The sequence below is a fragment of the Lissotriton vulgaris genome, chromosome 12, assembly GCF_964263255.1.
Source record: "Lissotriton vulgaris chromosome 12, aLisVul1.2, whole genome shotgun sequence".
Classification (NCBI taxonomy): domain Eukaryota; kingdom Metazoa; phylum Chordata; class Amphibia; order Caudata; family Salamandridae; genus Lissotriton; species Lissotriton vulgaris.
Window position 1 is genome coordinate 462,266,005 of NC_141700.1, and position 24,989 is coordinate 462,290,993.

A 24,989-nucleotide genomic window follows, 5' to 3' on the forward strand; every position below is an offset into this window, starting at 1 on the left:
TTTGGGAAGAAACTGTTCTCTTAAGAAGGTTAGTTTTTGTCATCTCCTGAGGCGGAAGCCGGGAGACCGTAGCTCGTTACTTTTAAAATAAAATTTTCGTGGTTTTTAAACTCTTTTGCACCCCTCCCTGCACGCAGTGCTCCGAACGGAATCCGTCCGACTTCCTAGACCAATTTAGGTGCTGGGGGGGGATCGGAGGGACACGCACGCGCCACTGACAAAAGCAGGAAGCCAGCTTTGGGGGACAGCGCGGTTAGCGCTCTAGTCTTCGCCCAAAAGGAGGGATATAAGAGGCCTGATTGGTGGGCGCTGTAAGAAGGTTAGTTTTTTGTCATCTCCTGAGGCGGAAGCCGGGAGACCGTAGCTCGTTACTTTTAAAATAAAATTTTCGTGGTTTTTAAACTCTTTTGCACCCCTACCTGCATGCACTGCTCCAGACAAAATCCGGACGACTTCCCAGCCGATTTAGGTGCTGGGGGGGATCGGAGGGACACGCACGCGCCACTGACAAAAGCAGGCAGCCAGCTTTGGGGAATAGCGCGGTTAGCGCTCTAGTCTTCACCCAAAAGGAGGGATATGAGATGAGGCCAATTAGGACGCGCAGCGGGCGCGCCCAACGGTGCGCCGAGGGCACGCCAAAGGCAAGCCCGTCTGCACCCGTCCGGGCCTGACCGGGGCCAGGGGCCAAGACCCCTGGCCCCGGCTCCGGTATGGCTCAGAAGATCTACGGAGTCTGGCCTATAACACTGTGCCTCTCAATGCTTCTACTGTTGATATACTCAGATCCCACAAATTATTCAAAGCCCAAAGGGGAACTATTGCACACAGGCCCAATGTTCGTCCTCCCAAGTCACCCTAAATTCCTGCACCATGGGGAACAAGGGTAGCCTCCCTCAACACCCGCTCTTTACAAAAACACAATCTTGAGGGTTTCTCCCTCCTGCAGGATAACACCTTGGACCTCCTTGGCATTACGGAAACCTGGCTTGAGGAGTCCTCTACTCCTGATATTGTTGCTTCCCTGCCTCCCAACTATGCTGTTGTCTATCACAACAGACCGGGCAGCACCAGGGGGGGAGGAGTAGCAATTTTATACAAAAAGGAGTTGAAGGCCGAAATAATTTGTGCTGAAAGCATTGAGGGGGCAGATGTGTTGGGGGCGAAATTCTGCTCTCCAACTTCCTGCCTAGCCATTCTTATAATATATCGACCCCCACATACACCCCCCAAGTTCGTGGAGGCTTTTATTGAACTTGTCTGTGATATTCGTACACGCTACCAATGTCTATTAATATTGGGAGACTTTAACTTCCACTGGGATCAGAGTCCCATGGATAGTCAGACCTTCCAACTCGACGAAGCACTGACCTCTCTGGAACTTAAGCAGGTGGTACATGTTCCCACACATTAAAACGGTCAAACCTTCGATTTAGTTTGGACTTCGCACCCGTTTGTTCATCCAATAGGCGTTAGTCCCTGTGCCTGGTCAGACCACTATCTAATTAGTGGCCAGCTACCATCTACTAAGCGTGTAGCTAACACTGCTCCCAAGTGGAAAGAACTGTGTAACTGGAAGAAAATCCAAACAGTTGATCTGGTTAACACCTTAAAAAATACAGCTCCTTCAAAGTTTAATGGTGGACATCCCGATGCTGCCAGCACTGCCCTGTCAACTAGGTCGAAGCAGGCCTTAGACTTAGTTGCCCCCATGCAGAGAGTCATAATTAGGGACAAAGGCAAAGGGGCTCCATGGTTCAATTATTCCCTAAGAGCCCTGAAGCAACGTCTCCGCCAACAGAAGAGAGCATGGCGGAAATCGTATAATGTAGATTCCCACAGGGAGTACCTGCTAGCGCTTGGAGCCTAAAAAAAAGCCATCCTCACTAGGAAAGCAGAATTTGATGAACATAGGATTACTTCAGCTCAGGATATTCAAAAATAAACTTTTCGGGTACTCTCTGAGTTAAGGCAAACAGAGACTATGAGGCTGGTGCATAGTCCAGAGGACTGCAACTTGTTGCAATCCTTTTTCCTTGACAAGGTCAAGGATTTACTAAATGTAATTACCACCACCTCTACTTACCCTGTGCTTTGGCACCTGTTCCCTTGGCACCTCTGATTGCGACACCGCTTACTGTCTTTCCGACTCTGACTGCTGACTCTCTGTTCCACCTAATAGGACGGGTTAAGTCTGGCTCTCCCGCAGACCCATGCCCACCTACTATTTTTAAGATGGCGCTACCCGGGATTGAGGATGAGATGCTTTCACTTCTTAACCAATCCCTGGCACATGGCACTGTTACAGCTAACTTTAAAGAAGCACGGGTCATCCCACTTCTGAAGAAGCCAGGAGCGGATGTGAAGAATTAAAACATTTTTAGACCTATTTCCCAACTCCCTTTCTTGGCAAAGGTGTTGGAGCAACCCATGCTGATATCTCTCTCTCACCATCTTGAAAGAAATAACCTTCTGCAGCACAACCAGGCAGGTTTCAGGGCACAATACTGAAATGGTTATGCTTGCAGTGCTGGATGATCTCAGGCTCCAAGTTGCCAAAAAAAGGCTGTGTGCCCTGGTCGTATGGGATCTGTCTGCGGCATTTGACACGGATAATCATAACCTTCTTTTGTCGCGGATACATGATCTTGGCATCCAAGACACAGCCCTTAAATGGTACACATCTTTTCTTGGCGGCCGGACACAGAGAGTACAGTTGTCATCTCATATGTCTGTTTCGGGTAGTCTCTCTTGTGGAGTCCCGCAGGGATCGGCTTTGTCCCCTCTTCTCTTTAATGCCTACCTGCAGCCCTTGATAGGCGCGTTAAACACCATGGATTGCCAGATCTATAATTATGCGGATGATACCCAACTTATCATCCAGATCGACAATTCCTCAGTCTCCCATGTTAAGACACGGAACATTCTTAAATTTATCACCAACTGGATGACAGCCAACTCTTTAAAAATCAATCCGGATAAGACGGAGGTTCTGTCCGTTACCACTGTCTCTAATCCGTGGAGTAACCTCTTCTGGCCTCAGGAACTGGGCGCTGACCCAGTCCCGGCTACGGTTGTGAAGAGCCTGGGAATTAAGGTAGATGTTGACCTGTCCATTACTCAAAAGGTGTCTGCAGTAGTGGGAGCCTGTGCCAGCCTGATGAGACAGCTTTGCAAGCTCTTTGAGCCTCTCTGATCTCAGACTGATTGTGTCGGCAATGATAATTTCTCGCCTTGACTATGGCAATGCCCTTTACATTGGCCTTCCAGAGAAGTTACTTGCCAGACTTCAGGTTACTATGAACTATGCTGCCAGGTTGATTTTCAAATTGACCAGAGGAGCCCATGCCACCCCTCTCCTCCAACACCTGCACTGGCTTCCAGTAAAACAGAGAGCCAAGTTCAAGTGCCTCTGCATTACGCACAAGGCCATTTATGGTCAAGCCCCCTTGTATGTTAAAAATCGCCTAGCACTTTACACTCCGAATCGGGCTCTTCAGTCCTCAGAGGCCTGTTTATTGAAGTGTCATCGTTTCAGGCTTGTCACCAAAGGGGGTAGAGCCTTTTCCATAGCCATCCCCCCTTTGTGGAATAAACTACCAGAGACAGTGCGTAAAGCGCACGCCCTTCTTCCTTTCAGGAAGAAGTTGAAAACGGTTCTTTGCAGAGAGGCCTGGGGTTCTTGTTCATATCTGCCCCTTTGTGCCTGTAGGCTAGTCCGTGTCTCTTTCTTTCTAATAGCGCTTAGAGTCCTGTTGGTGATAATTGCGCTCTATAAATGAAAATACAAATACTTAGTTTGGGGTTGCGGTCTATCAACACCGCTTGCCTTTTGGCCAGTTACACCCACTCCCTGTGGGGTACAGTTGCAGACGTGCTGACCCAGTGTCCGGAGGAGGCCCAGGCACGGCTCGCCCAAGCTCTTGCTGAGGGGCGGGATGCAGCATGTTATTCCATCTGATGTGGACTTGATACCACGGACTCACTGGGCAGAGCGATTTCCACGACGGTGGCGATCCATCCCCATGCCTGGCTGAGGTCCACCAAATTTTCGGGGGATGTCTAGTCCACGCTCATGGACATGCCCTTCGATGGCTGTCGCCTTTTTGGCTATAAAGCAGACCGTGCGCTTGAGCGTTTCAAGGACTCCAGGGCTACGGCCAAGTTCTTGGGCGTGTCGGGCCAGCGCTATCAGACCTCTGCTTTTCGCCCCTTTCTTGGCCAAGGAAGGGGCGCCTCCACACGTTTGTCCAGCCTCAGGCCGCAGAACCAACCTCAACGCGGTCGCGGACGTGGGAACCGCTGTGGCGGAGCAAGGGGGAAAAGGCCGGGTCAGTCCACATCCACTCCCGCAGCATCTGCCTCAAAGCCTTCCTAGTCCGAGCTTTCAGGCCCTTTCGACGCCAGTGTGGGGCAGGGTGTTCCATCACCTTCTCCACTGGCGCACCATCACTTCGGACAGGTGGGTGCTGCAAATCATCCGAAGGGGCTACTCCCTCCCCTTCGAGTCGACCCCTCCAGCCCTGCCACCGCAGTACCACCGTATGTTGGTGGATCAACTTCTGCAGGAGGAAGTTATGGCACTCTTGGCCACGGGGGCACAGAGCGCGTTCCTGGGCCAGAAGTAGGACGTGGTTGCTACTCCCACTACTTTCTGGTACCCAAGAAGGGCAAAGGAGGCCTACGTCCTATCTTGAACCTCGGGAGCGTCAACAGCTTCCTCCGGAAGGAGAAGTTCAAGATGCTGACTTTAGCTCAGGTCCTGGCTGCCCAAGACCCTGGAGTCTGGATGGTAGTGTTGGACTTGCAGGACGCATATTTCCATATCCCTGTCCTGCCGGCCCACCTCCGGTTCACCGTAGGCCTCAAGCACTTTCAGTTTACTGTGCTCCCCTTCGGCCTCACCAGTGCCTCTCGGGTGTTCATGAAAGTGATGGCGGTGGTCGCAGCTCATCTGCGCAGATCAGGGGTTCCAGTCTTCCCCTATCTCGACGACTGGTTGTTGAAGGCGGGCTCGCCACCGACAGTCGTCTCCCACCTCCATACTACGGCCAATCTCCTGCACTCGTTGGGGTTCTCCATCAACATGCCCCTCTCAGAAGCTCCTTTTCATCGGAGCGGTTCTGGACTCGGCGCAGTTTCGGGCTTATCCTCCCGAGCAGCGGGTTTGGGATATTCAGGCTCTGATTCCGATCTTTCAGCCCTTATCCTGAGTTTCGGTCAGGTTGACGTTGCGGCTCCTGGGGCTGATGGCCTCATGCATCCTATTGGTGCATCACCCCAGGTGGCGGATGCGGGCTCTGTAGTGGAACATGAAGTTCAGTGGGCACAGCATCAGAGCAACCTGTCAGACCACGTCCTGATCTCGGAGGGCACTGCGAGACAGTTGCATTGGTGGCTCCCTTCCCCAACCGGAGCACACAGTGGTGACGGATGCGTCCTTCCTGGGATGGGGGGGGCCACATGGGATAGGCAGAGATCAGAGGCCTCTGGTCTCCGGAGGAGTCCCGGCTCCATATCAACCTTCTGGAGCTGCAGGCGATCCGGCTTGCACTGAAGGCATTCCTTCCCTCTGTAAGGGGAAGTGTAGTGCAGGTGTTCACGGACAACACCACCGCCATGTGGTACTGCAACAAACGGGGTGGGGTCGTGGACCCTTTGTCAGGAGGCTCTGCGCCTCTGGACATGGCTGGAACACCAGGGCATCACCCTGGTGGTTCAACACCTGGCAGGTTCCCTGAACGCCAGTGCGGACAAACTCAGCTGCCCGTGCATGATGGATCACGAATGGCGTCTAAACTCAGACGGTGCGCAAGGTCTCTTTCAGCAGTGGGGAGAGCCTTGGTTAGATCTATTCGCCACCGAAGAGAACGCGCAATGTCATCAATTCTGCACGTTGGAATTTCCAAGGCGGCACTTGCTCAAAGAAGATCAGGCATGACCGGGCCCAAGCCATCCTTGTGGCTCCGGACGAGGCACAAAGATACTGGTATCCCGAGCTACTCAGCATGTCAGTCGATCTTCCGATTCGTCTGCCTCTTCAGGAGGACCTTCTGTCGCAGCAACAGTGGACGGTCCTCCACCCGAACCTGTCCAGTCTCCACCTACATGCGTGGAGATTGAGCGGCGACAGTTAAGGCCGGTTGACTTGCCTCCTGAAGTCTATGATGTGATTCTGGCAGCCAGGCGTCCCTCCACAAAAACAGTATACGCCCGCAGGTGGAACAAATTTGTGGCATGGTGCACAGCAAAGGCTGTGGATAAACTTTCTGCCCCCCTTTCAGAGGTTCTCCTCTTCCTTCTTTCTCTGCTCTGGGCACTATCAAAGGCGATCTCTCGGCCATTTCAGCCTTTTTCAGGCTTCCTGATCAGCCTTCTCTTTTCAAGTCCCCGGTTGGCAATAGATTCTTGAAGGGCATCACACACGTTTCCTCCTGTTCCCTTCGTGATGCCTCAGTGGGACTTGAACCTTGTACTAACTTATCTTATGTGCGCTCCCTTTGAGCCACTTCATAACTGTCCTCTTTGTCTTCTGACTCTTAAAACTGCATTCCTGGTTGCCATCAGCTATGCCAGGAGAGTGAGTGAGCTCCAGGCTCTGTCTTCTAAGCCTCTTTTCCTCTCTGTCCATCTGGACAAAGTTGTTCTGAGAACTCGTCCTTCTTTTCTGCCCAAGGTGGTTACGGCCTTTCACATCGGGCAGTCCATCACCTTGCCCACCTTCTTTCCGCCTCCGCGTCCCTCGAAAGAGGAAGAGAGGCTCCACCGTCTGGACCCAAAACTTGCGCTCTCCTTTTATCTAGACCGCACACGCCAGTTCCAGGTGGACGACCAGCTCTTTGTTGGTTACGTGGGCGCTAAGAAGGGACGGGCGGTGCACATGTGGACCATCTCTCGGTGGGTCATTTTGTGCATCAAGGTCTGTTATTACTTGGCGAAAAAGGAGCCTCCTGTGGGGTTTTGCGCCCATTCCACTTGGGCCACGGCGGCTACTACTGCCCTGGGTCGGGGAGTCCCTTTGCAGGACATCTGTCAGGCAGCTACGTAGGCCTCTCTGCACATGTTTGCTAAGCAGTACTGCCTGGACAGCCAAGTCCAGAGAGATGGCTTTGTCGGCCTTTCCGTTCTCCAGGACTTTCTGGTGTGATCTTGGTTCGCAGTCCCACCACCGGGGTTGGTATTGCTGGGGTATCTATTCTATGGTAAGGAATCTAACACTAACCTGTTTCTTTCAGATGCACAAGTTACTTACCTTCGGTAAAGATATATCTGTAAGAAACAATAGTTAGTGTTAGATTCCTTCCCGCCCCACCCATCCTCCCCGTTCTGCGAACCGATATCTAAGGTGAAGGTCATCCCTTTCAGGACCCTAGTTTTATGGCACCAGTGTCGGTTTCTATCATGGCTCAGCGTTCCTGGCGCAGAAAGCTATCTACAGAACTGACGTCAGCGCGCGAGGGCGGCGTCCAAGTACTCCGATGACGTCATCCCGGCAAACACACCGGACGTGGAGCCGCAGACGACGCCTACCGACGCGCAAGGGTACTGCTGACGAAAGCTTTCCGGATTCAGCCTGACGCCTGGGGGTATTCTAAGGTAAGGAATCTAACACTAACTACTGTTTCTTACAGATATATCGTTACCGAAGGTAAGTAACTTGTGCTTTTTGACCACTCACTTTTGGTTTTCTCAACAGGGACCGAGCCGTACCTTTCTTTTTACTTTAGTCATGACAAATTATATTATCTTATAAGGTTTAGGTTTGGAAGCTCACATCTATTGGTCTCATATCCACGAAATGCTTATACAGATGCTGGACTGAATGTCTGCCCATGTGATTCAAAATCGAAGCAGAGCACGTTGCACTTTGTTTTTTTGCAATCGTTATATTACTCCAAGGCGCTCTTTTTTAATACCACTTTTAAAACATTTGAAAATAAGAAGATGCCAGGCAGCTTTGCACTATCTCCAGCTTTTAAAGGATGAATGTATCTGTCTGATGGTTTATAGATATATCTCCTCTTCAGTCCAATTTTGCAATATTGTTGGGAAATGAGCTTATATTGTATTTTATCATTGTACTATATACATACTGATGCTTTAAAATGTTGCCATATGGCACTAGGAATGTAGATTCCTTTCTGTCTCAGTATAAATTATTCCTTTTAAAAAGGCTTTGAAAACCTATTTGTTTCCAAGAACCTGTTAAAGCTCTCTCTCTGTAATGACATGCAACTGCCTAAACTCTGTGATTGTGCCATCCAAGTCGAAGCGCCAGAATACCCGATGGGTGACAGTCATTGCGCTATATAAAAGCATCAATACATACATACATACATAATTATTGCTGTGTATAGGGCAGTGATATGAATTGTCTCTTTTTTCTTTTTAAGAAATATTGTTTATACTATCTATTTTTCTAAATCAGAAATCCTTTGTTTTTATGCATTCTTTTATGGCTTGGAATATAGCCGAATAAATATTTCCGAAATAAAAATAACAGCCTGCAGGGCGGTGAATGGGGCGTCTTGCCAATCATTTCCCAACTAGTATCACATACCGAAAAGGTGCAAGATGGCCTTATCGATGAAATATTCTTTGAGTGTGATCATTGGTAGTTACTAACTTACAAATAAAAATAAAAATGGAAAGGGAACTCAATACCCTTCTTTTATTGTGGAAGTTGCCTTGGTCCTCTGATTTCGAACAGTTAGTTGAGCTAAGTACCCAAAGCAGATCCGAGCCGCAAGGGATCAGAGGCATTTCTAAGCTCCTCGTGAGGTCGAGCCAACCAGACAGTGCACGCCGTCTGGTTGCAAAAGTCCTTTTGTGGCCTTACCAAGAACTTACAATGGATTTACATCCAGCCCACTGCTTACCATTCTCTAGCCTTTTTGTCACTATCATGTGCTTGCAGCTTATTCAATGGCTGCCCTTCTTCCAGTCTATTCTTTCTGTGTCTGTCCCTCTCCTAGGAACTCGTTTACCATCTCTGTGATCGACTGGATCCTATTCTTCTGCTGCTCACTTTTAGAGAACTATATTTTTCTTTTTGCCTAAGCACACCATGAGCGTGCATATGTTTTCCAGCTCTCTTCTGTATGTAATTGTAATTGTAATTGCATTTATATAGCACTTACTACCCTTGACGAGGCATTGAAGCACTTTTTCGGCAAGTAGCACGCTACTCTGGAACCCTTATAGGTTCTGACCTTCGAGGATCAACTTTGGAGAACGGTGCTCTACAGCATGGCCAAAGGGCATTGGCAAATCCAATAGGTCCCAAAGGCTTTGCCAATGCTTATTTTCCAAAAACAGTTTGTCCTGTACATTGGAATTCCACCCCCTGTAATAATGTTTGTCCAAAATTTACTACATTATCTGGGTAGGGGGTAGCATTTGTATTACCTGCACGATATCAAATATGGTGCTCAAATTGTGTTCTATCAGTAATTGAAAAACAAAAAAATAAACAAAGATGTTTAAAAGAAAAATTAATTATTTCTAGTGCAAATCACAATTTATTTCAATATAGTTCTATACCTACTGCTACCTTTCTCATGAAAAATGTTTTCAGAATCACCTTCAAAACGTATTTAGCATCTTTAATATATCAGCATATGTGTTTGTTTTTTAATACGGTTAATGTTCAATTTTAACTAACATACCAGGATTTACATACAACTAACTTCCTTGGTATTAAATAAAAGCCAGATGTATCACTATCATGCTGAAGATCTCTTTTAGTTCTATTTGATTCAGGAACTTTTTTAGAATTTTTTTTTACAAATCAATAAAATAAAAGTACCTGCAAGCCCTCCCAAAAGTCTATAGTTGATAATGCAACGGTAGTCTGTAGGCAGGTTTTTTTTAATGGTTGTTTGGTAGTGACAATACTCAAAAATAAAAGAGTTGTTAAATTCCCAAATTATAATAAATATTTGGTTGTGCAGGATCAGGTGGTATTCACAATTGAAGCTAAAGGGTGTGATAGCCTTCTCATTTAATTGGGCGGAAGCCCAAAGGCTTAAAGAAATACAGATAAAGATGGATGACCTTATTAAATTACAGGACACGCCTTACACATTCAGCGTGCACAACCATAACTGTATGGCTACCGCATTCCTACATAAAACTCTGCAGTCTAGCACTGCCAAGACTGAACAAAGAGTTGTAATTCAATCGCCTGATAGCTCAAAATACTTTGCGATGTTAAAAATTAACAGGCAAACTAATAAACCTTATAATTGTGTAATATACCTACGCTTTGATTTTACAGTATTGACTTTTGGATTGGTGCAATTCCAAATATCTGGACTATAATTGGTGTATATGCTAGAGATACTCTGTTAGTGTCCAGATTTTCTAGAATTTAAAAATGTAACTCATATTAATGTTTTATAACAATGCAACTAGTCTTTTACTTATTACTTCACACAATAATATGTGCTATTTCTTTTGTCCAGGTTCTCCTGTATTTGCATCTGTGTTTTCTCAAAGTATGAAACATGCGCAACAAACACACCCTCAGAAGGAGCTAAAGTCTGAAGACAAATGTGTTGGTGAGTGAAAACCATAACAATTGGGGTAAGAAATGGGATCTAGGTGAGAACTGGGTGGTGTTACACAGCTGAGGGAAATCATCTTCACCTTCCATAGTGCTTTAAGAGCTTGCGGCCCTTGAATGAAGGCTTGCTTGCAGCTGGATAGTTGGATGATCTAAAAATGGTACATTAGTCCCAGCTGCCTATTTTGTTACTACCTTAGAAACCAGTTTGACTTGATTGTGATACTGGGAACCGGGGGAATTTAAAGTAGCTTTACTCTTCGATACTTCATGAGTATAAAAGATGGAAACACTGCGATTAAAGTAAAATGACATAAGGTTTTTGGTCTTCTCAGAAGCAAAAGTTACCATGTGCAGAGAAAAAATTGCCTCACATACATCGCCTCTTGCATACTTTTCTTACCTGTCTTATGCAAGTGATTTGAAAACTGGTCTATCTTTAGCTTTTTAATCAGTGTGCCTTAGAAAACACTGTGACTGCATTAATGTTTGGGGATGGATATTTCAAACATGTGAACGTTGCTCCCATAGCACATTTCCTAAGTCAGCATTTACAAGTTCTAGCTTTATTATAAGGTAGTAAAAGGAATTCCAGTGGTTCACTCTCCAGAGATGATGTGGCGTTATGGCCAGAGCTGCCAACTTTGGTGCTGGGGAACCAGGTTTGAGTCTCAACATCAGTTCAACATCCTGTGATTCTGGGCAAATCACTTAATTTCCCTGTGGCTACCATGAATGAATGTGAATGTGTCCTGAACTGGTGCTCATTAAAAGCACTGGTGTTGATGATTAAGTGCCGGTGCTGAGCACCGGAAACCACAGGCTAAAATTAAGCACTGATTTAGAGTTCAGTGAACAGGTACTGTTTACCTTATTACAAGGGCTTTAGGATATAATCCAGTCATATTAAGGCAAACAGGATATCTGTCATGTTTGAGGGAGTACCTGTTTGCCACATTTTAAATCAGGCCCATAGTTCCCATTGTTGAAAGTACTAGTTTCCTCGGGTGTGTCAGAACTATGTTCAGAAGACCAGGGGAAAGCAGGTGCTACTGGGCCCAACAGTGGGGGATGAGGCATTTTACTCCTTATGTCCCGGGGCTTGACCTACTAAGGATTCTGAGCAACTGGGGCTTACTGCCCCATCAGTACTTGTCTCTCAGTGGTAGCGTGGGTCTGGCAGTCCAAGACTTTGTCTGGGGGGTGGGATACAGTTAATGAATACAGGTTTGCAGCTCAAAATATGTTCATTTCCAGCAATAAATGATTGTCCAGTAAAATGCATTTTATGACAAAAGTAGAATTTATATACAACCTGTGTAATACAGCATACACTCATAGTACACACAGCCATTAAGGGCAGGGTGCCAGTGTTGACTGGCAGTACATTGAGTCTCGCTTACCTCTCAATGGCAGTTGTGGTTATTCCCCATTCACTACTGACAACATCCAGGTCAGGCCCCACTAGCAGTTTGAGTTTCAGGAATCTCCCTCCGAATCTATTATAAAAGGCAAAAGTGTTCCAGCCCTGAAGCGATATTTGGCAGGCAAGGTCCCTTATAAAAGTCTCAGAGAGTGTCTCTCTCATGAGTCGGCGGTTGCAGTGGCTGTCATGGTGAGTATCACACACTTAGCTCTGCAGGGGCCAATACTGGTTGTTCTCAGTGCTCCTTAAATGTTACTGTAAGTTTCCTTTGGTCTTCCCCACAAGGAGGGATTGTTAGCTGTTCCTGGTTCTGATCCTCAGTCAGACTTCTCTTCACGATGAAGGCATCCACCAGTCTGTGCTCCTTGGCCTCCTCACGTTGCCCCATCTGGTATACAGTGTCGCCTACTCACACCTTACACTTGTGATGGCACAATAGGCACAGTAATCTTCACTGCAGCCCTCCTGTAGCTTACAGAGGTTGGCGGCTTAATCTGTACCCAGGCAACAACCACATAGGCAGCAATCTTCTCAAATATCGCAGCAGGAATCCAATTGCCAGGCTCCCCCACTTGATGTTGGTCCTTCCTTCTCTCCTCTTCCTCACAGAGCTCACTGTTCTTGGCAAGTAGGTAGACACTGGTGCTCCAGGGTCAAGTGATTTTGGATGTCCCTGGGTGATGTCCCCCCACCCAGCTGGGAGGCTGGCAGGCCACAGTCTCCAGCCCTGCTCACAGGCAGAAGTCCTGCAGAGATTTCCCTCCTCACACAGTACATCTGGCTGCTTGACAGTTGACCATTTCTAGGGCCTTGAGCTCTCCTTCTTATAATCTCTTTCCAGATATGATTTTGGTCTGAGTCTCTAAAGTTTATATTGGGGGTCTGCTTACTTTTGAAGTGTCCTGAAGTTACTCTGTCCTGCCCTTCCTATTGAAAGCAGTTTCTCACAGCAGCAGCAACTCCAAATATGATAGCACCCCAACACAGGCCCTGGGAGTGCCTAGAAATTCATACATGGATGTCCGCTACAGTAATATGTGCCTCAAAAGGTTACCCCAGGTCTGCTGGCCTACTATTTATCATTCTCTTTTCAACCCATCTCCTTCCTGAGATGTACCCAGGTCCCATTCCATTGACCTCTCTTTGAATCAGAGAGTACCCTTTGGTGTGTGCTAGAGAACCTGGGTCTCCTTCCTCTGGTGTGTCTCCAACCAGCTCACAAGAATGCAGCAATCCACAAGTCTGCCTGGTGGGATTCCTCTACCTCCTGTCAGCCCTGGGTCTTCCAAAATGTAACCCAGAATCTCACGTGTTGTCTACCATTCATAGGCACTCAGGCTTTGGGTGCCCCTCCAGGTCCACAAAGATCACAATCTGTGAGACAGGTTTATGTCATGGTGCACAGACATGATCTGTGTTCACTCCTGACAACAAACATCAGCACCAGGGATCCAGACCTCATTGTAGCTGGGGGCACTCCGGGCAGGGGTAGACCTCCATCACCATGTTAGGGACTTTTCAGACCAAACAGACACCCCTCCCAGGTCAGAACGCCCCAAACCCACTCCTAATCCGGAGAGTCTAGGTGATCAGATTGGTAAAACAGGGCAAGGAAGTCCATGAGCATTCCCGTGGCTCAATCATGCTCTGTGTTCCACTATAAAGTCTAACTCTTGCAAAGAAATAGACCATCTCACCAACTTGAGATTCTTTCCCTCCATAGCCATCAACAATTTCAGTGGGAGAAGGCAAGGAGAAGCCAGGAGCCAGGACTACGTGTGTCAGTGTTCCTGAGGTCTAGGAGGCAGCCCATACCTTCCTCTGCACCTTATTGATTGGGCTATAAAACTGCTGTGAAAGGTCCTGCAGCGTGGGAGAAAGTAAGGAGAAGCCAGCAGAGAGTACTTTAGGTCCCTGTGTTCATGGGGGCCAGATGGCGGCCCACTCCTTCATCTACACCTGACTGATTGTGCTATAAAGTGTTGTGAAAGGTCCTGCAGTGCAGGAGAAAGCAAGAAGCCAGCATCTGGGACTACATGTCCCAGTGTTCATGGGGGCCAGAAGGATGTCCACACCCTCATCTGCACCTGATTGATTGTGCAATCAAGTACTGTGAAAGGTCCTTCAGTGCTGTAGAAAGCAAGAAGAAACCAGCAGCCAGGACTATGTCTTCCAGCGTTCACTGGGGCCAGGAGGCTGCCCGCACCTGTTTGATTGTGCTATAAAGCGTAGTTAAAGGTCCTGCAGCATAGTATGTGTGCTGGCATTGTGTGGGCAATGACCATGCCAAGGGTGGGCCCATCAGTGACTGGAAGAGGCTGGGCTGGGCTGCCCCTGTTTCATTTGCCCTTCGAATACCAACTATGGGTAAGCAAAAGTCACCACCTCAAAGTCCCACACAAGCGTGCCTCTATTATCTCATACCTTACATCAGTGGTGGGGGCCTTAACTGCAGAAATATAAAGTGCAGAAGCAACACTGGGGCTTAGGGCAGACAAAGGTTTAGTTTGCACTGGTCTTCAAGAGAAGAATGGGTGTCCTGGGTTCAAGGAGGGGGGTGCCTTAATACTCCTGAGACTGGAGCAGAGTGACCCCCTCAGGGAGGCTCACTATAGTTGAAATTGACCACACTGGCGGACCCCATATGTATGATATGCCCCCGTAGGGGCACAAAGGAAAATGATGGGCCCGAAGACTAAGTATTACCAGTGTGATGCCTGCAGACCTGCATAAGGATAACAATGTAACCAATAATTTGATGGCAGCTTCTCTTAGTGTTAGTCCCACGGTTATAAATCTGTCTGATACTAAAAACTGTCTTGGAACCCTTGTTTAAGGCTATATATGACAATGTTATAAAGACATTTCCTAGCTTATTGGAGGGCTTGCAGACAAAGCTGGGTGCCATAGAATGCTCGGTAGATAATTTGAAATCCATGATAGCTGGGAATGGATGTGGGTAGTTAGTTATCCTTTGGTGTTCAGAGTGCTCTAGGGGCTTTTAAAACCTGCCCTAGTACAATACCTCATCCCTCATATTCCAGGACAACTGGCTCATTGTCGGTAGATGCTGGGCATGATTCTCGAGGGCCTAGGATTTCCTCTGTGGATTACTCCAGCATACGGATACAAACTTTAAGGGGGTCAGGGCAGAAGGACTTTCCTCTTACGTTATTCAGAGCCCTAAAGTCAATCCCGACAGGTTCACAGGGAACATCAAGAGGCCTGGAGAAGTGCCCAGGGAACAAGAAGAAGTCCTCTGGGAGCACCATTAGATTGCAACTCCTACCAGAATCCACCTGCTAGAAGCCATCTTGGTGGGCGCCCCTCCCTTATAAAAGATGCAATGGCAGAACCAACACCAGAGATAATGCGTAAAGCTGAACACTGGATGGGAAGCAGGGAGCCTTCAATTTAATATAGTCAAGAAGAGTGGGATGGCTGAGAAATGGAAAAAAAGGATGGGGGGATTGAGTAGTTTTAAATTTTAGGCACCCTGAATGATCCAGAAGGGTTTTACAACATAGGGTGCATGTTAGCAAGCTCACAACGGGTATTAGAGCACCACAATTGGGCATTTATTCTTCCCAGAATCCTTCCTAGTCCAAGGAGAAGGGTTACATGGCAATGTGTACACCAAGAGGCAGTGAGAGTGTAACAGACAATGCCTATCTGTTTGACTAATAGATGTCAGCCCCTGAGTGGCCTGGATAGTAATAATTGAATGAACCTTGCTCCTACAATTCCGATCCAGGCTGGGGAAAGCAGGGACTGTGACAGGACTTGTTCCTCGATGAGGATTACCACTAGGCCTGGGCTTGGTTTGAAAGTAATCACCTGGAGTATAGCAGGCATAACCAATGAAAGAGAAGATGAAGGTGGCTTAGTACTTTAACAGGTCATCATATAATTGACCCACAGAAAACCTGGGATAGTGGCAATTCATTCTGTATGGATGGGTTCCTGTCATTTTTTGAAGCTTCAATACCCTCAAATTGTGGAAGAGCTAACAGGGATTTACGTACTCGAGTTTTGTTGGAAATATCATGTACCCCCTTTTAATTGAGACAGGTTCTAGTAACCTGTTGGTGTCTCAGTTAGATTTTTTTTTAAGGGGGGCTCCTCTGTCATTTTTGATGACCAAATGGTGGACCCTGAAAATCTAATTAACCAATCGCTACAGTCCTTAATACTCATAATGGCCCTACAATGATACCCAGGCTATCCTCGTCCCCAAAGTTGTCCTTGCTTCACGACTCTGAGGAAGTAAATAGCGAAATTCAAGGACAAGAGGAGGAAGATGAGGAAGATGACCTGGATTTGAACGACTTGGTTCTGAATGGAAACTCGAAAGGACTTGATATGCACGAAGAACACACTTTAGGCTCCAAGGGTACTAAAGACGGTAATCAGTCTTTACAGACTAACCCGGAGTCCTCTACAAATCCGGCCACCTCAATGCTGGATCTGATATTAATATTGCAAAAAACTCTCCAGGGAATCCTTGAAGTGACAATGCTAAATCATGATACACTAAAATCACAGAATTCACACCTTTTAAAAATTCAGGGTGAATTACAGGGAATCAAGAGTCAAATGCCTTCAATGCTTAGACCAGTTCCTGACCCAGACTATATAACACCAGTCGAGAGGGAGGTTGGGAATAAAGAACCCCCAGCTGTAACTCCAATTGTGATGGAGGTTGGGAATACTGAACCCCCGGCTACAAATCATGAAGTGTACATGTAGGAGAGTAGGGTCTGCTATCCTATGGTCACCCCAATTTTTGCTTTTTGCTTCACTGGTTTTCGACTTAATGAGGCTGTGGGCCTGCTCATCAGACCCCCAGCCTGCTGTTCTCTCTCTAAATTCACATACATGTACTATAGGTACATAACCCAATTGGAACTGGACTCCTTGTCAGCCCCTGTACCATGCACTATCTTCAGCTTCAAGCACCAACAACCTGCGTGACGAAACCCGACACAACTTCGACCCTATGCACCCGCTTCCTGTGGGTTAGGTAACTCAACAACGCCAGTGTTCCCACACTGGTACACACCTCTAGTGTATGTGTCTTAGGTTTCATCCTTCTAGGTAAAGCGGAAGTCTCCTTAAACAGTAACTTTATAACTTTTACGCACCATTCACTTTACATTGGTGCATGCGTGTGCTTTAAGCGCTGCACCCGAATCCTGCGGGCTTTTCCCGACTTCAGCATTGCTAGTCCCGACTGCTCCCAGCGATTTCCTAGGCCCTAGGCCTAACCACTGTTCGATTGGTATCTCTTATACCACTTTCTTAGTATATAGTTTGAGTGGCCACCCCCCTCATCCATAATTGTGCAACTTTTATATGTTTAACTGTGCTTTTGTTTAAACGCTTGTGCCCCTTTGCCCATAAAGAGTACTGGGGATTATTTTAGTAATAAACACATATATTTTTATAATATATACTTGTGTGGTGTCCTTCCATTTGATATTACAGGATTATGATTGGTAAAACAGCTCGCTTAACACAACCTCTTGAGTTTAGCCTTTCAGGCTGCTTAGTCCATGCTACCCCTAGGATAGCTTGTGTATAAGGTTGGCGTACAACCAGACACCATAAGGGATTGTTTGGACTGATACAAGGTGGTTCCAGAATTGGAAACATCATATATCAGGCCAACTTCTCACATTGGTGTGCAGCGGTGCGGATTTGAGCTTGCTGTTGTTTTACCATTGCAATCTTTTTATCAAATTGAAAGATCACATAAAGTACCTTAGGTACATATAAACAAAAGCTTAGCATATTTAAGTTCTACTGAATTTAGTAGTTGTAGATCAAAGGGATTAGCACACCCTGCCTACAACTCACTAGCAAGGTACAGTAGGAAAATACTTAGTGTAGGTAAGTGCACCACTTGCACCTCACTAGCAGTCATGTCTGGCACAGGAGCAGCTTCAGGCTCTGCCCCTGTGACAGTTGACCGTATGTTATGGCTGGATTTTCTGAGTAGGTGGGATCAGCCCCCAGGGGCCCCTCCAACCCAGCCAGAACGTACTCACCTTCCCTCCCCAGGACCACCTATATCCAGGCACCTGGTACCTACCTGAGGATGGGGAACTCGCAATATACAAGCTCATATTATTAAGACCACCACTAAATCTATAGGGATACTAAGAATACTCACTGATTACTAGGGATATCCATACCCTACACCACACTTATTCACATCAGTTGGTCTCGCGGCCACCCTGACCCAGACCGTTCTACCCTAGGGCAGATATTGCGCACAATCCGGTGCGACTACACATGGGCCTGCAGAACCCAATGCTCCCTTTTCCAAACTGTTCGCAATCCTGCGAAACTACACACTAGTTCAACCTCCTAGTGTTCTCACTTATTCAAGCCACAATCCAGTGGGTATCCACACTGGTTCGACCCCCCCAGTGCTCTCATTAACGCCGCATATCAACGACGACCACATTCCTATGAACACCTATACATATATATATATATATATTAGGAAGTCTCTTCACTAAGGGTCTGCTACTACAATATTAGGAGTTAGCCAATTAATATTGTGTGCTCCCTATTCTTGGCATCAAAGGTCCACTCACTCCCTATTTATGTGATCACCACTTACCTGATTGGGATTACTCATCCATTCACGTAGCAAACACCTAGGAGCTTTGTTCACCTGGATTGAACAAGAATACAAGGGGACACGTGCCAGTTTTCTACAAACTGGGGGTTGTTTTATTACAGCAATATAAACATTTATACAGATCTAACAAAGACTATAGGTAGAACACACCGCTTGAAAGAGAAGGATTACACATAACAGGAACACTCCGCTGAAAGGGAAAAGATTAGACATAAAGTGTAAGTGTAGCTAATGTGATGAAAACAATATCACCTGATTAGTGTGAAGTCTTGTTCTAGCTGTCATCTGGGTTCCTCTCTCGTCTGTGGCTTGGCTCATCTCAGGCTCTCTCTCTCTCCTGCACTCTTGGGTACACCTCTGCGCTGATCACTCTGTCTCTGGACTCCTCTCCCCCACACGAACTATCTCCACCTTCCGTCTTCAATCTTAATGGTTCCTGCCGCTCTGATCACCGTTCATTCCACTAGCTTATTCACTCTGTCTCTGCGCCAATGTCCAATTAACTCCATCTGCTCCCATAGGTTAGTCCACGATCTCTCCTCTATCTCTTCTAAAAGGCATTACTTCAGACTCCAGCTATTCACACCTCCTCCTGATAAGCAACTGCTTCTGACTGCTTCCTTCAGTTCCAGCTCACTATTCAACGCAGCTCTTCTCCAGCTTGAACCCTCTCTCTCTCTCTGCCAACTCCACTCCACTGCTCGACTCTCTGCTGGACTGACCCTCTGCTTGACTCTCTCCTCGACTGACTGACTCCGCCTCTGCACTTCACTGATATAGAATGCTGTTTCCTCATGGAAAGTTCCAGCCAGCAGCTTCCTCCCACCAATCCCATGCACCAGGCTCCTTGCGCTAGACGCTCCCACAGTGACCAGTCTGCTTGTTTCGTCTAGAGACCTGAGCCCGGGAACAATTCCTGATTAGATTCAGCTCTGGCCGGTTCTCTCCGGTCCGCTTAGGGCGGACAACAGTTATAACTATAAACATTGCCTTTGCCCTGAAAAGTCTCCCAGCTTCATCAAAATGGAGTCCCTCTAGCTCTAGGCCTGTAGGCCTGAAAGGGGTGAAATGCTCCTTAGCTCTGTCAGAATACCTACATAAACCATACCAATGTGTCTAATATGTCAAAGCCAATAGGCAATAGACAGGTTAAAGTCAAGAATAAAGGCATATTAAGCAGCTATCCTCTTCCAGATCTGGAAAAAGGGCTTAAAAGGGCCAACACAGGCTAAGAATACCTATACTAGATGCGAGCAAGACTAATGATCTATATCACTGCTAAATAAAGCCAAAAACTCTGCCATTACATTGCACCCTAGATCCTTATCTTGCGAGCATCAGTAAACAACAACAACCATCTAAACAAACATCAACATAATCTATCCAACATAGGCTAAAAATACCTATCCTAGATGTGAGCAAGATTAAGATCTATATCACTGCTAAATAAAGCCCAAAAAACTCTGCCATCCACCCTTAGATCCTTATCTTGCGAACATCTTATAAACAATAACATCTAGATAAACAAACATCAACACAATCTATCAACAAATCAAAACCTAAAAAACTCCCTAAAAACAATGACAACTTAAGAAAATTCCACCTAAAACTCAATTGTAGGGAATAGAAACCTAAAAACAAATCAAAGCACCCTTGACTTGAATGCTGAAACATATCTGATAACAACAGGAACTAACCAAAGCATCCTCAAACTAAATGTGCCTCAACTTCTAATGATAACTGGTGAAATCTAGTGATGTAGGGACTTATGTGTTGAATAAAAACAGCAAGGGGCCTAAATGGGCCTACTTCGGACAACCTAAGACTAAATGAGGCCTACCTACTATTGTCAACTTAAGAACTAAATGTGTTTCAACTCCTAATGAGAAAATAAGAAAGGGCCTAAATGAGCCCTACGTACTATAGGCAACTTAAGCTAATGATGACTCATGAAACTATTGGTGTAGGGGCTAATATGTGAGATGAAAATAACAATAGGCCTAAATGAGGCCTACCTGCTGACATTTGTCAATTTAAAGTGAAATCTGCAAGGTTCGGGCAAACATTAATACATAATCATACTAAAAGACACACCACCCAGAACAATCCAAATTTTAAGGTAACCACCCTTTGATCAATCAAGGTGAAAATGTAAGAACAGTAAAAACTATAACCCCATTTCTACAAGATAGCTGGTGTAACATTAAAAACACATGTGGGCACCACCATTCAAAAAAAAAGTCCTTCATTGAAATCACGCAAAAACTGTTTTGAAGAAAACAGAAAAACTATAATAGGTGACATATTTTTTGCTTTAAAAGTGGGGCCTGCTTGTCCAAGGGATTATTCATGAAATCCTTTTAAAATTCTGTAACAAATAAAACATGTTGGAGTGTTATTGTTTTTTAAGTGGGGCCTGCTCGTAGTGATTGCAAAGAAAAACATGGGAATAATGCAGGCCAAGGAATTACATAACGTAGTCCAAAAGTCTTCAGTGTAGGCCACCACCCTGCATCCTCGGTATCCGGACACTTCCTCCAATGCGGCCATCCATTACCCGGTCTGGTCTGGTCTGGTCTGGTTCCATCATCCAAAAATAATAAACTAAAATAAAAACATGAAAGTAAAAAGCTAAAACAATAAAGGGAGTGGGAGGGGGGTGGGCCGACGCACCAACACCACAACCCAGCAACCTAGGAACAAGAGAACAAGTATCATTATTCTTGTAAAATAAAATTTTCCATTTAAAAAGCACCCTGGGTGCCTTTCATTATTGAAAAGAAAATATCCTAATTAATTAAAAACATTCAAAATTTAACTTTTAATAAATTTTTGCAGGGCCTAACATACCCTAATCCTTACTAAACCAGCCCCTCCCTTCAGGGCAGGAGCCATGCTACAGTGGGAAGCTACTTTAAACACTGCAATATGATGAGCCTCTCTAAACCAGCCCCTCCCTTACATAAAGAAGCCATCCGCGGAAGAAAATTGGATTGTAGCCAATCATAACGAACTGGGACGTGATCGAAACTTGCAGAATGAAGGCACAAACCAGCTGGTCTGCCAAGGTCGAAAAACAAATTTCTCATGCCTTATTTTCTAACTAACGGAAGCTAGAATTTAACAAAAAACAATTCTGTTACAGTGTACTGCCAATTAAAAAAGCTCCAGTTTTTAAAAAGACTTTAGTCCAACTAATTCAGCTAAAGGCAAGACACTTAAAATATGGGCACTTATTTAGAAAGGGGCAACTATCTTTAGCACACAAGATTATACATTCTGCATTTGAGAAAAAAAACGAAGTAACATGGTCCATTTGTCAAAGAGAAATAATTTGTAAAACAACATAAAATGCAGATACATTTCAACATTGTATTTAATTTAATGTTTTGCTAACACATTTATAAAAGCATACATTTTAATTCACATTTGGGAAAATAATAATGTTACATTTTAACATTTTTTTTCTTTCAAAGGTACATGGTTGCCTTTCACTAATTAAAAGAACATGTCACCATGCACAGTCGGGCAAGATTTATTATTCTCAAACCAGCACATTCCTGTCTAGATGGAAACCCCTCACAGAAATAATTAATGAAAACAGCCCGTAGCGTGCACTCTAACGGGCCATCTTTTTAACATTTCACTCATTTTAAAAGAACACAGCTTTCTCCATAATCAGACTGGTTGATTTATAACCACATCAGTTCCAAGGCAAACCCACACAAAAATTCGTAGACGCATTTCAAAAGGAATGTGAAATGAACAGAACCCTTCTCAAAACACAAGATGTTACCTTTCCGTCAAGAAACTGACAAAGCACATAGGCAGACCAAGGAATCAAAAAAAGTCAAAATCAAACCATCAAATAATCCACTGACTTTTATAGTCAGGTCAGATAACCATGCATGTTGACAGCATGTAAAAAATAAAGACTGCCATCTCAACTCAAGATATTAACCCTTTGGCAGCTCAAGCAGAATCATTTCCCAACGTCCATTTATACATGGGAAAATCATTAGCACATTTCTTCACGTTTACAGATGACACGTACACATATTTTCAAAAACGTTATCCCCAAGCACCCGAGAGAGATCCAGCTCTCTCCTGCCAAACGTAATGATAACATGCCCTGTCTAAGCCATGACCACATGGCGCTATTCACAAGCCATATTTACAAGACAAGCTTTTCACAAACAATGTATCCAAGGCGCAATGCACAAGGAACACAATAGATCAACATGAGAACCTGCACCTCACAAGCCACAATAATATGGCGCTATTCACAAGTCATATTTACAAGGAGCTATATTCAAAGAACTCCACAGATCATAGAACAATGAACACATTTCACATTGCACAGCATAAGCAGATGCAGCAAGCAATTGAATGGGCAATTTAAGAGCATTTTTTACACACATTTATACAATTGGACCATCACAAAGATGTAACTGGCTCCCTCATGTAATGCCATCCTTCAACCCTGACAGTTTAAACACCAAGATGAAAACCATTCCTTCCACCCTGAATAAGCCAAATGCCATGATATAATGCACTCTCCTCACGCTGCAACTGTTCAAGCCCATAGGTCTAACAGGCTACATAAACTGCAACATTACGCCAGATGGAACCAGCGTTCAGGGCACTCCCTCAGAACACATGGGAAACAATCTAAGCACATGGCCAGGCACACAGGCTTCGTAAGATGACGACTACGCCAGATGTAATGTCTGGCGCTCAGGGCACTCCCACACAACACATGGGAAACAATCTAAGCACATGGCCAGGCACACAGGCTTCGTAAGATGACGACTACGCCAGATGTAATGTCTGGATTTCCTGAGTAGGTGGGATCAGCCCCCAGGGGCCCCTCCAACCCAGCAAGAACATACTCACCTTCCCTCCCCAGGACCACCTATATCCCGGCACCTGGTACCTACCTGAGGATGGGGAACTCGCAATATACAAGCTCATATTATTAAGAACACCACTAAATCTATAGGGATACTAAGAATACTCACTGATTACTAGGGATATCCATACCCTACACCACACTTATTCACATCAGTTGGTCTCGCGGCCACCCTGCCCCAGACCGTTCTACCCTAGGGCAGATATTGCGCACAATCCGGTGCGACTACACATGGGCCTGCAGAACCCAATGCTCCCTTTTCCAAACTGTTCGCAATCCTGCGAAACTACACACTAGTTCAACCTCCTAGTGTTCTCACTTATTCAAGCCACAATCCAGTGGGTATCCACACTGGTTCGACCCCCCAGTGCTCTCATTAACGCCGCATATCAACGACGACCACATTCCTATGAACACCTATACATATATATATATATATATATATATATATATATAGGAAGTCTCTTCACTAAGGGTCTGCTACTACAATATTAGGAGTTAGCCAATTAATATCGTGTGCTCCCTATTCTTGGCATCAAAGGTCCACTCACTCCCTATTTATGTGATCACCACTTACCTGATTGGGATTACTCATCCATTCACGTAGCAAACACCTAGGAGCTTTGTTCACCTGGATTGAACAAGAATACAAGGGGACACGTGCCAGTTTTCTACAAACTGGGGGTTGTTTTATTACAGCAATATAAACATTTATACAGATCTAACAAAGACTATAGGTAGAACACACCGCTTGAAAGAGAAGGATTACACATAACAGGAACACTCCGCTGAAAGGGAAAAGATTAGACATAAAGTGTAAGTGTAGCTAATGTGATGAAAACAATATCACCTGATTAGTGTGAAGTCTTGTTCTAGCTGTCATCTGGGTTCCTCTCTCGTCTGTGCCTTGGCTCATCTCAGGCTCTCTCTCTCTCCTGCACTCTTGGGTACACCTCTGCGCTGATCACTCTGTCTCTGGACTCCTCTCCCCCACACGAACTATCTCCACCTTCCGTCTTCAATCTTAATGGTTCCTGCCGCTCTGATCACCGTTCATTCCACTAGCTTATTCACTCTGTCTCTGCGCCAATGTCCAATTAACTCCATCTGCTCCCATAGGTTAGTCCACGATCTCTCCTCTATCTCTTCTAAAAGGCATTACTTCAGACTCCAGCTATTCACACCTCCTCCTGATAAGCAACTGCTTCTGACTGCTTCCTTCAGTTCCAGCTCACTATTCAACGCAGCTCTTCTCCAGCTTGAACCCTCTCTCTCTCTCTGCCAACTCCACTCCACTGCTCGACTCTCTGCTGGACTGACCCTCTGCTTGACTCTCTCCTCGACTGACTGACTCCGCCTCTGCACTTCACTGATATAGAATGCTGTTTCCTCATGGAAAGTTCCAGCCAGCAGCTTCCTCCCACCAATCCCATGC

The 24,989-nt window shown here is 45.7% G+C and overlaps 1 protein-coding gene across 1 annotated transcript in view; it reads left to right on the forward strand.

Annotated features, from left to right (window-relative positions):
- Positions 1-24,989, forward strand: part of LOC147676778 (uncharacterized) — an 804,990-nt gene that overhangs the window by 735,946 nt on the left and 44,055 nt on the right. Inside the window, exon 7 of the mRNA XM_086945211.1 lies at positions 10,464-10,559. Coding sequence (XP_086801337.1) covers positions 10,464-10,559 — 96 coding nt within the window. The remainder of the gene's footprint in view (positions 1-10,463; positions 10,560-24,989) is intronic.